A 16,206-nucleotide genomic window follows, 5' to 3' on the forward strand; every position below is an offset into this window, starting at 1 on the left:
GTGAATTATATAATGTAAAATTACTATTAAACAAATGACTGACTAAGAATTTTAGACTTTAGTTTACTTCAGCCATATTCCATTTAAATCAGGTATCATACAAAAATAAAAATAGCTTCAAATACAGTCATGACAATAAAAGAATATGACTTTAAGGACTTAACAACATTACTTCAGTTATAGTACACCAACATCTCTGATACATTAGCACTAAGGGAACACTGAATGACCTGGTGGTTTTTGTCCATAAAACTACTCATCTAAGATTACCACAAAGTAAAAGATCTCTCAGGAAAATTATGCAACATTTTAGGCACTAAATCAAATCAGTGAGCTGGGATTTTTTATTCTAAACATGAACTACTGTTACAGCAACAGACATGGACTACTGGTGCCGCACACAACAACTCAATGTCCACTATGTGAAGCAGCCAAACACATATCTTCTCCTCTCATTAACTGAGATAAACTGCTGGCATATGTGTTTTACATCTATACTGTCCAGTCTCTCCTGGTGGACATGGCAACACGTTAGGTAAGCTCAGTGACCCCTGACCTACATACACAGGTGAATCCAATAATGAGAAAAGTATTTAAGGGGGTCAATTGTAAGTTTCCCTCCTCTTTTAATTTTCTCTGAAGAGTAGCAACATGGGGGTCTCAAAACAACTCTCAAATGACCTGAAGACAAAGATCGTTCACCATCATGGTTTAGGGGAAGGACACAGAAAGCTGTCTCAGAGATTTAAGCTGTCTGTTTCCACAGTTAGGAACATATTGAGAAAATGGAAGACCACAGGCTCAGTTCAAGTTAAGACTCGAAGTGGCAGACCAAGAAAAATCTCAGATAGACAGAAGCGACGAATGGTGAGAACAGTCAGAGTCAACCCACAGACCAGCACCAAAGACCTACAACATCATCTTGCAGCAGATGGAGTCACTGTGCATCGTTCAACCATTCGGCGCACTTTACACAAGGAGATGCTGTATGCGAGAGTGATGCAGAGGAAGCCTTTTCTCCGCCCACAGCACAAACAGAGCCGCTTGAGGTATGCTAAAGCACATTTGGACAAGCCAGCTTCATTCTGGAATAAGGTGCTGTGGACTGATGAAACTAAAATTGAGTTATTTGGGCATAACAAGGGGCGTTATGGATGGAGGAAAAAGAACACAACATTCCAAGAAAAACACCTGCTACCTACAGTAAAATATGGTGGTGGTTCCATCATGCTGTGGGGCTGTGGGGCCAGTGCACGGACTGGGAATCTTGTCAAAGTTGAGGGACACATGGATTCCACTCAGTATCAGCAGATTCTGGAGACCAATGTCCGGGAATCAGTGACAAAGCTGAAGCTGTGCCGGGGCTGGATCTTTCAACAAGACAACGACCCGAAATACTGCTCAAAATCCACTAAGGCATTCATGCAGAGGAACAAGTACAACGTTCTGGATTGGCCATCTCAGTCCCCAGACCTGAATATTATTGAAAATCTGTGGTGTGAGTTAAAGAGAGCTGTCCATGCTCGGAAGCTATCAAACCTGAATGAACTAGAGATGTCACCCGAATTTCACCACTAGTCCTTGCCATTCCGATCCAGTCACAATCCAGATTATGCCAAATCTCGTCCAACTCCGACCAACTACAACTATCTCAATTTCTTTTCGTCTGCTAAAGAAAAAAATGCAGAATGTGTGAACTACAAACTACAGGGAACTGATTTTGCAGCGTCACCCCACTGTTGTCCGACGCAAAAATAACGACGTCTAGCAACATTGCCCCCCCACAATAATATGGTACAGGGGCCTGTTCTTCGTACCTCGCTTACTACATCCAAGATCAAATGACACATCCAAGATCAAATCATCGCGCTAACTTTGAGCTCGCTAATCCGGTTCTCCGAACACACCTGTTGTTGACGATTAGTATAGCTGGATGAAGTAATCTGAGATCACTGGGTGGCTTAAAAGGGGCTACGCATCGATAGTAGAAACATTGATCGGCAACCCTGTGATTGGTCGGCGAAGATGTCGAAGGAGTGCGCTCAGTATTTCACGGCAGCAGACCAAGAACTCTTGATTGAGGGATATCAGGAGTTTCAGAGTTTAATTAAAACGCAGGGGAACACTGCAAAGGCTGCAAAAGCAAGGAGAGAGGGCTGGCAGAAAGTTGCTGACAAATTAAACTCGTAAGTGATCCATGATATTACATTATATCATGTGATATTATTTTATTCCACATTATATTATATTACATCATATCCTCTTTCACATTAGAGCCACAACAGGACCCACTAGAACATGGGAACAAGTAAAGTGAAATATAAAAATATTCCACAGAATGGTAATATTTATCACTTATATTGCTTTTAGTCTATGACAAGAGACCCTGAAATAATCTGTTTGTTTGTTTATAACAGCAACCAAGAAAAGGGCAGAGCAAATAAAGACAGGTGGTGGTCCTGCACCCCTCGTCACACCCCTTTTGTACTGTGACATTTATTGACATTGTGGTTTTTTTTTGTGTGTAGTTTGACATAACACTCCATCACTTTTACCTGTTCCCATGCAAGGGGTGACTGAAGCATGCACAGTAAGTCGGGAGTAAGTATATACAGTACAGTAAGTGTGTATATATATATATATATATATATATATATATAGAGAGAGAGAGAGAGAGAGAGAGAGAGAGAGAGAGAGAGAGTAAATAATACCCTCACGGGAGAATCGATATCTCTCTATGAGCACACCGTCGCGCTGAGCTAAAGGATCCCGTCTATCCCGCAATATACGCTAAATTCTGTAAACTCTCCTTATCAATCTTGCACCTTCCTTGCTCGCGTACAAACGGACAGGACATGGCTGCGACAGACTTCCCAAATCCACCTTCGCTTTTTAGCCGTGGTCTGTCATCTTGATTGCACGTAGTAATTTACTATTACTACTCTAAAATATGAATTACATCTGACATGATCTACTACATGTAATAGAATGATTAATAGTACATTTCCTTTTTTCGGAAATGACCTGTATGTATCTGTATGAAATCAATAAAAGAATCAAATACATTATCTTTAGTTACATTGATAATATTTATTTATGGTAAAACAGTGGCGAAATATCGCTCTTGCTTTCATATAACTGCAGCGGACATACCTGAGAGGCCGCGATCTAATCCTGTTTACATAAAGTAAACCTGCTCCCGAGCAGGTTTACGCTTACGGATCTGTTGCTATGACAGCAAGTCCCAGATGAGCTTCGGAGAACCGAACGATCCAAGATCACGCGAAATCGTCAACATTCAAATCCGGCTAACTTACTTAGCGAGGTACGAAGAACAGGCCCCTGGGCCCTGTTTCAGAAAGCCGGTTTAGAAAACTCAGAGTTAAAAATGATACTCAGGGTTGAGTAACCCCGAACTGTCCAACTCGGAATATTCGGTTTCAGAAAGGCTGATAACAATTAGTTCAATCAACGCGGAGTTGCTTTAACCCCAAGTTAAGCGCGCGCACGAGGATACATAAAGCCCTGATTAGTGGAGCACAGATTAAGCGAGTCACCATGGAGACGGAGGAAAGAAGGCGCGGTCAATGTATTTTACAGCGCTTGAGGCCGAAATTCTGATGGCAGCATATGCCGATAACATGCAAATTTTGCGGAAAAAAAGTAACACAGCCTCAGCTGCAAAGAAAGGGAGCACGCATGGCAAAACATAGCCGACAGAGTCAATGCGTGAGTGTTAATTTAAACATTGATCTAGGGATTTCCACCCATTTAACACGTTATTTTATTATATTTCATTTTATTTTTATGTTATACATTTTATTTTGTGATGTGATGTGAGCACAGGTGCAACCCAGCAGGCCCCAAACGTTCCTGGCAGCAAGTAAAAATGAAATATAAAATATAGTCCAAACAGGTAAGGTGTAATTGCATTATGAGCCATAGTGCTTGGTCTGTTTGTCCTATGTAAATCAATTGCAGTTAGAGGCTACATTAATTTTCTTTCTGTAAGCACTTATTGAAATTATCTGAGCACATTACAAGTACATATTTGCTTACTCTGTATGCTCAAATGTGACCCGTTATAGCCAACAGAAAAAAAGCGGAGGGCCGAAAAACAGGTGGGGGTCCTCCACCACCACCACTCACAAAGGCTGAGCAGTTGGCCCTCAGCCAAAACAGTGGGCGCCCTGTGGCTGAAGGCATCTCTGCGGGGACATCCTCTGAGTCAATAACCCCGCAAGACACAAGTGCCTACATAAGAGGTAAATTACTATACTCCATTACTATAATGAAATAATTTGTTAGTTTGAAATGCTACAGGAACTATGTACCTGTACATTAATGCTGTGGAAAGACTTCCTGTTCACATAGTCTCCTTCATTTACTGAAGGAGCAATGATTGGAATGTGAGTGCCATCTATACAGCCAATCACGCCTGGGAACCCTGAAAATAAATGTAAAATTTAAGTAGTAGTTCAAGTATCACCACATCATGAATTAAGTTTTGTTCATCCTGATACCTGCAATTTTGTGGAATCCTCTTTGATAAATCTTGTGGGTCTATGACCGGGGAACACCACAAACGAGTACAGGAGACGTTTCAGTGCAACTGTAACATTCCTGACTGCCCGACAGACGGTAGCCTTGGAAACGTGTTCAGCGTCACCAATATTATACAGAAAGCTCCCGTTTGCAAAAAAACCGAAGTGCAATACAAATAATATGTACAGAACTGAGAGAATGTCCGCGATGTGTCACATGAGCAATATAAGGCCTGAGGATGTTATTCAAATAAATTATAGATTGTGCTGACAAACGGTAACGTTCACACAGAAAATCATCAGGAAATGATAAAATGTCCAAACGCGCTCTAATCACTCTCTCCCGGCGGAGAGCTCTGCGGAGAATTTGGGCTTCAACATCTACTGGCTCTTCAAGGAAGGGCACGCCATGTCTGACACTTCCTACAGTCAGGTTTCCGACAAAGAGGCGGAGAAGGTCAGGGTTAGTTGAAGTAAACCTGCTAGGGGGCAGGTTAGCTTCACGGAGTGTGTCGTCATAGTAACTCACTCAGAATTAATCTAAACTCGCTTTGTGAAACCGAAAACCCAGAGTTTTCGTTAACTCAGGGTATACTTACTCAGAGTTTGCACTAAACCGGCTTTCTGAAACAGGGCCCAGGTGCCGACGTTATATTTCACCGTGATCAAAATAAATAATATTATGATTATTTACATAAGATGTCATAAGATGCCATTTGCTTATGCTTTCTAAGCTACTGAATACATTATTTAATTACTAATAGAAATGGTAAACACACGACATATTATGGGAACCTAAAAAATTAATATTGATTAGATTATGTATTTACAGTTTAGGTTTATTTTTTTTCTAAAATATGCAGCAACAGTAATTACGTACAGAGTTGGGAGTCAGCATTGAAATCACTTGATGTGCGATGTAAGAATGATAATGTATTATAGTTTGTTAATATAGCAAAACTTGTGCTGGACTGCGCAGTCACATGGTGAAAAACTGCACGGAATACTTGATTCTGTTGGCTTTCTGAGTCAGTCGGCACCCGTACCGTGTTATCTGGAAGAAAAGCGCAACAACATTCTAAACTGCTGCTGACTGGACGACATTGTAATATTTCCATGTCATTTTTGGACTCTATCTTTGTTGGCACGTGTAATATAATGTATATTTATAATACTCTCACTGGATGTAATAAGACGTCGTTGTTTGCTGCTCACTGAAGGAGTTAAATATTTAACACATCCGCATTGGTGAGTCACTGTTTTGGTTTTTAGGTCCTATAATGGGCGAGACAGGGAGAAAAAGTTGTTACGGAAAGAAGACAAAGTAACACATTGTCCAGGTTACATTTTGAGCTAAAAGCTCATCTGAAGACTAGTTCAGTGTGACAAAATAGTGAGCACTATTTATTATCCAAACTTTTAGTCTAAAGCCTAACGACGAACGAATAAAGATTAATCACGTTATGCTATCCCGCTATGCTGAAAGATGTAATAATTTGATATGGTGCAAAACACACTGAATAAAAAACACCACATTCTTCTGTTTATTTTACCTCCAGAAAGTTCTCTGTTGTGCCCTTTAACGTTCACAACTATTTACTAAAGATGACAGGATGAGCAAGTTTCTCCGTGGGCTACATACTCGTTTGGGGTGTATCAGTGATTACAACATTCACACACTGAGAATGTTGACATATTGCTGTTTGTTGTTGTTTTTCCATACTTCTGTTTATTTTTTGCTGTGCTCAGTAGCCCGTATGTGGGCTGTCCTCATCGTAACTTACCACTCATGATCGTATCTCCTCAACTCCTCAAATAGGCACTCCCTTTCACATTCTTTATTCTGTCAGGTAGAGCTCTTTGTGTGTCACCTGCTTTGAAAAACTATTGAGCTGCACCGGAAAGTCATCTTGCAGGTAAAAATATTATTAAATAAAAGAATGGCTTTATTTTTTAAGTAGCAGTAACGAGATATGTAAACTCTAATTCTTGGTTGTACCAAGTGGAAAGCAGTTATTTAACTTTTCATCTCTGAATCAGCTTTATTTTCAGAATTTACTGTAATGTTTTGTCATGATGTATGAGGCATTAGTCACCAGTCATACTTTCATTTTATTAATTTATTTTTTTCGTTATCTTATTCACACTGCACCGTGAATATGCTTCTTGTTTTTGCATATATTACCTACTTTAACTGCTGTGTGAGTGCAAATTTTTGTTTCACCTCAAGTGAATACGTGTGCTGGAATGATAATAAAAAACAATGACCTATTCCTATTCACCCTATTCCCACAGGTCACCTTGGCATACATCGATGCAGGAAATACTGTGAAATCAAATCTGTTAAAACAACTTGCCCTCGACATTCAGTCTTCAGAGTAAAAATCCTCTACACTATGTCATCTAACCAGGTGTTAATAAGCCAAGATGAACAGGCCTACATGTCCCTGATGAGGGGCCTGAAGGAGCTGGACCTACAGGGATCCTATGTTCCCAGTGACTTGGTCCTGATCGGAGACCATGCCTTTCCTTTAGCAATGAACAGCCAAGGTCAGGTCCTGATGGCTGCCTCTCTGTACGGCAGTGGAAGGATTGTGGTCCTGGGTCATGAGGGCTACTTGACAGCCTTTCCTGCTCTGGTAGAAAATGCTGTGATCTGGTTGAGAGGTGATGGATCTGATAACCTCTGTGTAGGGGTGCACAGAAATGTATGTGCAGTTGCTGATAACCTCCAAAAATCCAGCTTCCAAGTAGAAGTTGTGGGAGCTTTCAGTGACAAGCTGGGAGTTGGTGTTTATGTGACCGATGCCTACAGCGTGGGCTCAGACCCAACAGACCTGGTGGCGTTTCTGAAAGCTGGAGGAGGGGTGCTGATAGCTGGGCAGGCGTGGGGCTGGGCTGCAGATCACCCCAAAGAGAACACACTGCATCAGTTTGATGGGAATAAAGTGTCGGGAGTGGCAGGGATCTACTTCACTGAGCGTTGTGGTGAGCTGGAGAACCTGCCTGTCTACCCTCAGATCCCGTCCTCCTGGATGTCTGTGGTGTGAGTGTTTAATATAGTTCTGTTTTGTTGTTATTGTTACTGTTAGTTTAAACCCACAAGTTAACTATAACATGAAATAAATTGCAAACTACTATAGATTGCATATAGAGTTTTAAAAAAATATTATTATTACATTTAATGTAAACTTTTACATCATTTTACATGGATTTATCAGTTTTGACATTTTCTGCCTAAGCAATAAAACAAAGTATCTATTGATGTCAAAATCAGCACCTGTGAATTTACAAAAGGACTGTATTTTTACAGGACTGTGTTTATAATAACAGTACGAAAATAAATTTTATGTTTCATATTTATTAATTTAATATCAGAATCAGAATACTTTCTTCATCGCTTGGGGAAATTATTTTGGTTACAGTGCTCCAGTACAAACGGCAACAAAGACAGACAATACAAGAAGAAATAGCACAATATATACAAAATATACATACATATATAGAGATATTTTGATAAATATCTGAATAAGAAAGGAGAGCATGTGCAAAAAAGGTGTAGCTATTGCAGTATACAGTGTGTTAAGTGGATGAGTTGTACAGGTAAATGGCCGCAGGCAGGAATGAATTCCTGTGTCGTTCAGTGGTGCTTTTTGATAATCTCAGTCTCTCACTGAACGTGCTCCTGTGACTGACCAGCATGTCATGGAGTGGGCGGGAGGAATTATCCACTGCTAATATCCAGTCACTGCTAATGATTATACAACATGAATGCTATTCAAATTTTCATGATAATAATATTCTGAAAATTTAAAAATTAAACTTGCTTGTGTGTTGGTTAATTGTTTTGTTAACATGCAAAAAAAGATTTAAAAAAATGCAGTTTACACAATTATTCTTAAGTGTGTCTCTCATTCCTATCATGACTCTTCCACCTTTCAGCTTGGGTAAGGATTTTGAGGACGACTTGCAGTTCTTGCTCCAGGGGGTTTCAGAGTTCCAGGTCCCGTGTAATTTAACTGCTTCCGAGGTTCTAGTCCATGGACCGCTAGCATTTCCCATCGCGACCACAGGTGATGGACGGGCGTTCCTGGCAGGAGGCTACTATGGACAGGGCCGAGTGATTGTGGCTACACATGAAGGATTTCTGGGACTCGAGGTAAATTTGAGTCTTCCTTTCCAAGCACTCATAGGTCCGAATCAGCACGTGATTCGGACCTATGAATGAACAGGTTTCCTCAGATTTTACAAGTTTGATTCGCATCAGAAGGTTTTTATGTGTGTCATTGTAATGAATAGTTTCTTTGTTCACTGATTGCCAAGACTTGGGTGAATAATTTAAATTAAAACAATGCTATTCTCATTGCCTAGGATGGATAGAGGGATGGAGGTTAAAGTTTAGGTTAGGGTTGGGTTCTCCACTGATGATTACTCAGGCTTCAAAGGATTCAAAATGTGAGTAGTAGTAGTTTGTGCAACCCAGAATGGATGTATGACTGTTTTTATTGTTTCTCCCTGATTTTGAAGCAAACATTGCAGATAACATAAATTGCGTATTGTGATTGGTTTAGAGTTAGGAGTCAGTGGTAAGCAGACCTATAATGGTTAAAAAGGAAATGTTTCTGCTGTTTTGATGCAATTTTTATACATCACATGTGCACATGACTGCATCTGTTCCTGCTTTCCTTCTATTCTTTTAGAGCATGGCTCCATTTTGGCAAAATGCCATTCACTGGTTGGATGAAGGCCGCAGAGGGGTTGTAGGTGTCATGGTGGATCCTGCACTCAACATTCTCAGCAAGTCAGGGCTGAAGTGTGAGAAGACAGACTTCAGGAAAGACCTCAGCGTGTTTGTGTGTACGGCATATATCAGTGAGCATTTGGAGGAAATCAAAAACTTTGTGGCAGAGGGAGGAGGCCTGCTGATTGGAGGACATGCCTGGTGGTGGGCTTATACACATGCTGGGCAAAATCCGCTTACAGAATTCTCAGGTATGAAAATGCACCTCAAGACTCTGATTATATAAACTTGATGATCTGGTTTCTCCTGGCCCTGATAGTACGACCTTGGCTAGCTTGGCTTTAGCTTAGATTGTTGCCATTATAGTGCAGCTGGTTGAGCTGGCGACAAATGTACCAAAGGCTTTGTGGGAGCCTGGGTTGAGTTCACCCCATTTCCCCAAACCTCTCCCCTCTTTTCTGTCTAGTCTCTGCAGTGCCCTGTCAAAGAAAAACTGAAATGGCAAAATAAGTCATGTGGACTGATTGGTCATGTCCAATGATCAGTCCAGAAGGCTAATGAGCTGTTCCACAGCCAAAATGGAGTGTGCATTGAAAAAAAGTAATTTTTTCACATGCAACTGTTAGAGGCTTCTCTTCAAAACTGAATAAACTTTGGCAGGAAAGCTGAACACTGTAATACTCCTTCTGTTTCAACACACTCTTTGGTCTTTATTTTTAGGAAATGGGGACACCAATTTGTCTGCCATCTATGAGTTTTATATAAGTTGTTAAAAAGATTTTGGGACCCAGCTTAATGGTAGTGTTTTTAAACTTACATGTATCAGCCCAGAAACTGCTCAAAATCCTTCTACACTACAAACCACATTTACCCATAAAAAAGACACTATCATAGAGCTTTTTATTCTACAAGTACAGCGGTCTGAGAGCACACACAGTATCATCCAAATAAACAAACTTCTGATTAGTGTCACATCTCCAACAATGCACCAGAGTATATTATGTCAGATTTGCTTTAATGTCTTTCAGGAAACAAGATCTTAAACCAAATGGGATTGAGCCTGTTGGGAGCAACAATTGGAGGAGGATCATACAAAGCCCTTGTACCCAGCCAGGCTATTAAAGACAGCTACCACTTCCGCCACCTTCTCTACCGCTTTGCTGCCCATGTGACTGCAGGTGAAGAACTTAGCCAGCACGAGGAGAGATGTCTGAAAAGGCTGGGCAACGACTGCAATGTTTACTTGCAGATGGAAGCCCATGACTCCTCCCACTACCGGCAAGTGTTGGCCACACTCACTGACGTGTTAAAGAGATCAGGCCTGCCACAGGTGAGTAGACAAAAATAATATGAACACCTTTTAAAATAACAAAATTATAAAGCTATGCTGGCTGATGTGGTTTGTGACCATTACGTGTGCCAAAACATTACAGTGCATGTCACAGCTATTAGTTGGTATATTACAGCTATCAACAAGTAATATATGTCTCAAAAATGTGTTTAAAAAAAGAAACAACAACAATGTGTTTTAAACATGATTGACCACTGCTTTTTATGGATGGGTGTGATGGAGGTGGAGGGGGTGACTGGTTGCCTTTGTTTCTGCAGATAGTGTCATAATATGGGGACATATATAATAACATTGACTATTCACTTTCAAGGTGAGTGACAGCTGCCCTATAAACAGTCCCAAAGACCACCTCCTCCTTGCTGTGGGTACCCAGGTATATAAGGTTTGCCCAGATCCCGATGCTCTCCTGCCCTACCTCATCAAGGACAACCCAATGATGCCTGTTGTCTATAACCACCGGATCAAGTTTGATGTTAATACAGCAGGTCAGATCTCACTGCTGTGTTAAAAATGTGTTAATATATACAGCTCATTGCAAACACTGGAAACTGTGAAACATAGTTTTTAAAATGCATATTTTATACCTGTAAATGTCCCTGATTGTGATCTTTTTTAATTGTCTGTTTAAGATTGGGAAGAGTGGATCAGTACAGGTCTCTACCTCTCTCCTGGTATGAAGACCTACATCGCTATACCACCTCAGATTGTCAATATGGATTGGAAGGTACAGCATATGAAATCAATTGATTTTGAGTTCAACCCCATGTAAGTCTCTGTCTCAGTAGTGACAGAGACTCACTATAAGTACAGCTCATGTCCAGATGGCAAGGTGCCAGAACCTGAAATAGAATAGATACTGTAAGTTGTTTCAGGTCATTTAGGTAAGCACAGAGGAGTCCTTGCAATTTTTAGATATTCCTTTTTAGAGTGTTTAATACTTTAGCGTATAGAAATTGCTTACAATGCATTTTTCTTTTCTTCTGCAGATTCAGATAGGATGTCAAACTGATTCACTGCACCACAGTGAGGAGCTGAAGAGACCACCATCTGTCCATGAGCGATTTCCTGTCAGCTCAGAGATGATACAGGTTTGGAACCTGTGGGGAGGACTCATCTACCTTGTGGCCCCACCCAAAACACAAGTGAAGGGGTTGGAAGTCATAGTGCAGATGGCTGTACCTGCTCCATATTATAAGTCTGGTGAGTCTGCAGTGGATTTGACTTTGTTAACTGTTTGTACTGGTCTAATAGACTATTCTCAAACAGTTTAAAAGGCGATTTAAGGGGCTGAGGGCAGCATCTCCCTGGTTCTAATCAAATATGAAGTGTTAGGAGTGTTCAGTAAAGTAAAGTAAATATCCAACAGTTTACTTCTGATACAATGAATTAGGCTTTCCTAACTGGTAATATTTCAAGTTGGTGTTAGCTAAGCCCTTAATTCTGTTTTTATGTGTCGGAGCCTGAAGCATTTTAATAAATCCACTCCTCTCTTTGTTCTTTTCAGGTGTAACAACTGCAGCTGAGTGGTCGTTGCTGCGCACGGCTCCTTCACCCTGGGCAGAGTTGGAGTTTGAAAACATCATCCTCGCCATACCGTCAGATGCTGTTCGGGATCTGGAGCGCCCTGACGAGCTAGCCGCTCTGTGGGATGAAATCATGAGGGCCATTGCAGATCTGGCTGCCAAACCACACAAATTTCCCCGCAAGGAGCGCTTTGTGACAGATGTGCAGATTTCTCACGGTAAGTGCATTTTGCATCATGTTGTATATACACCTGCCTTTAACTGGCTTGTCATATAGAGTCTCAAGTAATGCTGGGTGACAGGCAGGGTATGCATGGTCCAGTTCTCTGTAATAGAACTAGCAAACAGAAAGTATTCAGTCACCAATACAAATCATTGAGGTAAGGTGTTCCAATCACTTCCATGACACAGGTGTATAAAATCAAGCACCAAAGCATGCAGACTGCTTCTATGAACATTTGTAAAAGAATTGGTCGCTCTCAGGAGCTCAGGAAATTCCAGTGTGGTAATGTGATAGGATACCACCTCAGCATGAAGTCCAGTCATGGTATTTCATCGCTACTAAATATAGTAGCTTTCTGCAGACCTGCAAACTTAATGTGGCCATCTGTTTACCTCAAGAACAGTGCACAGAGAGCTTCATGGAAAGGGTTTCCATGCTCGAGTAGCTGATTCCAAACTTTACATCACGAGGGACAATGCAAAGCATATAAACATTTGCATTTAATGCTTTGAACTAGAGCAAAGCATTGGACTGATGTACAGAACAGCAACTCAATAATAATAATGGAGGTAGGCTCAAAGTAAAATACTACACATTTTGTATCTGACCACACAAATGTGCTGGGCTCAAAAATTCCCATAAACACACTCGGACCGGTTGTGGAAGTGTATAAGCGGTAGTAACCAGCAGAGTTTGGTGCTTTATTTCGGTGCTTTTTTTCTTTCTGAGCCAATTCTAGCCAATCATTTTCTGCAGACCTCCAAACGAAGCGGTTCATGTGGCCTGCAAACTCAGATTGATACTGTGCTGTCAAGAACAGTGAAACACCAGAGAGCATAGCGTTTTTTTAATGGAAATGTGGGTTTTTCCATGCACATCTACTGCGGCAGCTGATTCCAAAATTTAGAGTCCTGGCCCAGCCCGCCAGTGTAGTAGGACAATGGCAGCAGCAGCATAGTAGCTTAATGTTGTTCGTGTGCATTTGATGCATTATTACATTGAACTAGTGCAAACAGCAGTTTGTGCTGTCTTCTTGTTTGATGTCCCTTCACCCTGGCCAAAAAGGCAAAATGACCTGTTAAACATGAGAGGTTTTGGACCAATTTTGTTTTTTCCATTGTTTGTATCTCCAGCCAAGAGTGACCACATAAACAGCGCTTACTGGATGGTCAGGTTTTTGGACCAATTTTGTGTTCTCCATTCTTTAAACGGTTTGACACTAAGCACCGGCACCGTTTAAATGGTTTGTCGGATAAAACCTAAAACCTACTCCTAAATGTCATGGAAAACCTTCCCAGAAGAGCTGAAGCTGTTATATCTGCACAGGGTGGGCTGACATCATATTAAACCCTATGGATTCAGAATGGGATGTCACTCAAATTTGTGTGGGTGTGAAGGTGGACGAACAAATACTTTTGGCAAAATAGTGCATATATACAGTTACAATGCTGGCTTCAGCTGTCTAACAAGTTTGAGAAAATGAGGTGTGTGCACACTCAATCCCTGTAAGCTGAAAGCTCAGGCTTTAGAGCTCTAAATGGTTATTCATCAGACAGTTTTTCCTTCTACTTTTGGCTCCGTTTGAAATCCCTGAGGGCATATATCCCCCAGCTTAGCCTCTGAGTGCAAAAGCTTTACCCATTTGTTATTAAAGTCTTGTGTTTATAAAGAACAGCCAATCAGAGAAACTTGTTTAAACGTCTGTCCATCCATCCACTCGGAAGGTTGCAGTTCGAGCCCGGCTCGGACAGTCTCTGTCCTTGGGCAAGACAGGACTACTGGTGTTGGCCAAAAGGCTGAGCAGACCATGGACAGGTCTGCCCCAAGCAGCCACTGCAGGGCTGCCTCCACCAGTGTGTGAATGTGTGTGTGAATGGGAGATGAGATGAACATTTACATTTACCATCCATCCATCCACTGACTATTTTTGACAGGGCAAAAGAGACTTGGACAGGATGCAAGAATCAGATAATCATATCATTCTTTTGGTTGTTCGTTTGTTAATTGTTTATTTTTTTTTAAATCAAAGATATAAAATCTGAAAGAATCATCACTATACCACTGTTCATTTCTCTTTTTCTGTTCAGGCTGGATGCATGCAGGTTATCCTATCATGGCACAAAAAGTCTCAGCTGCTGAGCTGGTTGGTGTTAAAAAAGGTAAAGAAATGTGGGGCCCCATCCACGAGTTGGGACACAACCAACAGAGAGGCTGCTGGGAGTTCCCACCACACACCACAGAGTGTACATGCAACCTGTGGTCAGTGTATGTGCATGAAGAGGTGCTGGGTCTCCACAGAGCACAGGTAGAGTAAATCACATGTGTCTATTTTGATATCCTATGATAACTGATGATTTAACTCTGTTTTTACTAAGAGTAAAATATTTTACAACCATCTCATTCCATGTTTTTAATGCAGGCTCATGGAAATATGACTGCAGAAAATCGACAATGTCGAGCCATGAATTACGTCGCGGAATGCAGGAAACTTGAGAGCTGGGACATGTGGGTGGCTCTGGAAACATATATGCAGGTGAGAGAATTCTACTCTGTAGAGAAACTGTCCTTTGTCCACACTGGAGTGACCTGCTTTCACTGGAAAAAAAATGATTGCATGTAAAACTGAAAGCAGAGTGTGAAACAAGGAGAGTTCAAGAAACTGTGAAATGATATCTTTTGAATCAAGTCACTATCAAGAAAATGTGGAGACACAATTAAAACAGTATCTTAACAAACAGAAATAAGCCTGACATGAACACTTTATTGCACATAACATGATTATCAGCATTATGATTTTTGTCTCCTCATCTGTAGCTCCAGGATCGGTTTGGCTGGGATGCCTTTAAGAAGGTGTTTGCTGCGTATCACCACATGAGTGACTTCCCCGGTGACAACAAAGGAAAGATGAACCTGTATGCTGAGACTTTCTCCCAGACTGTGGGGATGGACCTGACTGGCTTCTTTAAGGCCTGGGGCTGGCCAATAGAAACAGCCACTGAGCAGAAGCTGTCCCAGCTGCCTTCCTGGAATGATCACCCCATGACCCAGTATGACTAAACTTCAGACCACTGCAGTGTGCAGAGAAATGGTTTCAACCAATATCTTAATTTGAAGTGAATGATGAGCAACACGGTGAACTGATTTGGTGTTTGGTGTTCTGTTTTAACAACATTTATTAGAGTATCAGAATAGAAAAACAGAAATGATGGACTGAGGTTGTAGGTATTGAATTCCAGTGGGGGGAGGAGGGGATTGCAATAGGCTTTCACTTAAAGCCAGGTAGACTAGATTTTTTAATGGTATAACGAATGGGATCTTTGCCTTTATTTTGTACTGGTCTGAAAACATACTAAAGCATTGCACTATTATAGCATACATTGCAATCATTTGTCTTCCAGTGTGCTCTCTGTGCTCTACTGAATACTTTCACTGCAACCCTTTCATTACAAATAATAGAAGTCTTTTGTGAGGACACAGTTGTTGATATTAGGACACTAATATCATTAGAAATTTGGATTTACTTTATGTGAATAAGCATAATATTGAATCTCTCATTTGCTCTGCTTCTGTATCGTCATGTTTGCATTGCAAAGTTGGAATACAGACATCAGACTTTTTAATAAAAGAACTTTTGTCTTTAGTTTTACTACACTGATATCTGAAACAGCTTTAATAAGAAATCACTTTATCTCTAAAAGACTTCTTTTTTTCAATTCAGATCTGAAGTGAGAAACACAGTGAAGGGCTTTTTTTCATTCTGAAATCTTTGTCTCTGCAAATCATTTGAGCAAAACCAAATAATTTTGTTTCCTGCAGAAAATGCA

The 16,206-nt window shown here is 40.9% G+C and overlaps 1 protein-coding gene across 4 annotated transcripts; it reads left to right on the forward strand.

Annotated features, from left to right (window-relative positions):
• The first annotated feature begins 5,595 nt into the window (after nucleotides 1–5,595).
• LOC116323695 (TRPM8 channel-associated factor homolog) lies at nucleotides 5,596–16,031 on the forward strand. 4 transcript variants are annotated; one of them, XM_039597992.1, is made up of 13 exons: nucleotides 5,596–5,792; nucleotides 6,364–6,460; nucleotides 6,840–7,590; nucleotides 8,487–8,703; nucleotides 9,245–9,536; nucleotides 10,314–10,615; nucleotides 10,947–11,121; nucleotides 11,266–11,360; nucleotides 11,623–11,836; nucleotides 12,141–12,377; nucleotides 14,470–14,687; nucleotides 14,802–14,915; nucleotides 15,197–16,031. In XM_039597992.1, the coding sequence occupies exons 3-13, from the start codon at nucleotides 6,941–6,943 to the stop codon at nucleotides 15,437–15,439; spliced, it is 2,757 nt and encodes a 918-aa protein (XP_039453926.1). In that variant the 5' UTR covers nucleotides 5,596–5,792; nucleotides 6,364–6,460; nucleotides 6,840–6,940; the 3' UTR covers nucleotides 15,440–16,031. The 4 variants fall into 4 exon arrangements, with proteins under 4 accessions (XP_039453926.1, XP_031599952.2, XP_031599954.2 ...); XM_031744092.2 differs by having other exon boundaries at nucleotides 6,395–6,460; XM_031744094.2 differs by having other exon boundaries at nucleotides 6,399–6,460.
• Nucleotides 16,032–16,206: the final 175 nt, after the last annotated feature.

The sequence above is a fragment of the Oreochromis aureus genome, linkage group 14 (assembly GCF_013358895.1).
Source record: "Oreochromis aureus strain Israel breed Guangdong linkage group 14, ZZ_aureus, whole genome shotgun sequence".
Classification (NCBI taxonomy): Eukaryota; Metazoa; Chordata; class Actinopteri; order Cichliformes; family Cichlidae; genus Oreochromis; species Oreochromis aureus.

Excerpts from the sequence above, each read along its gene's own strand:
- LOC116323695 (XM_039597992.1), top strand. The coding sequence starts at position 6,941 with ATGTCATCTAACCAGGTGTTAATAAGCCAAGATGAACAGGCCTACATG. Across the intron at positions 11,122-11,265 it reads GTTTGATGTTAATACAGCAG|ATTGGGAAGAGTGGATCAGT; the intron begins GTCAGATCTCAC and ends TGTCTGTTTAAG. Across the intron at positions 14,916-15,196 it reads CTCTGGAAACATATATGCAG|CTCCAGGATCGGTTTGGCTG; the intron begins GTGAGAGAATTC and ends CCTCATCTGTAG.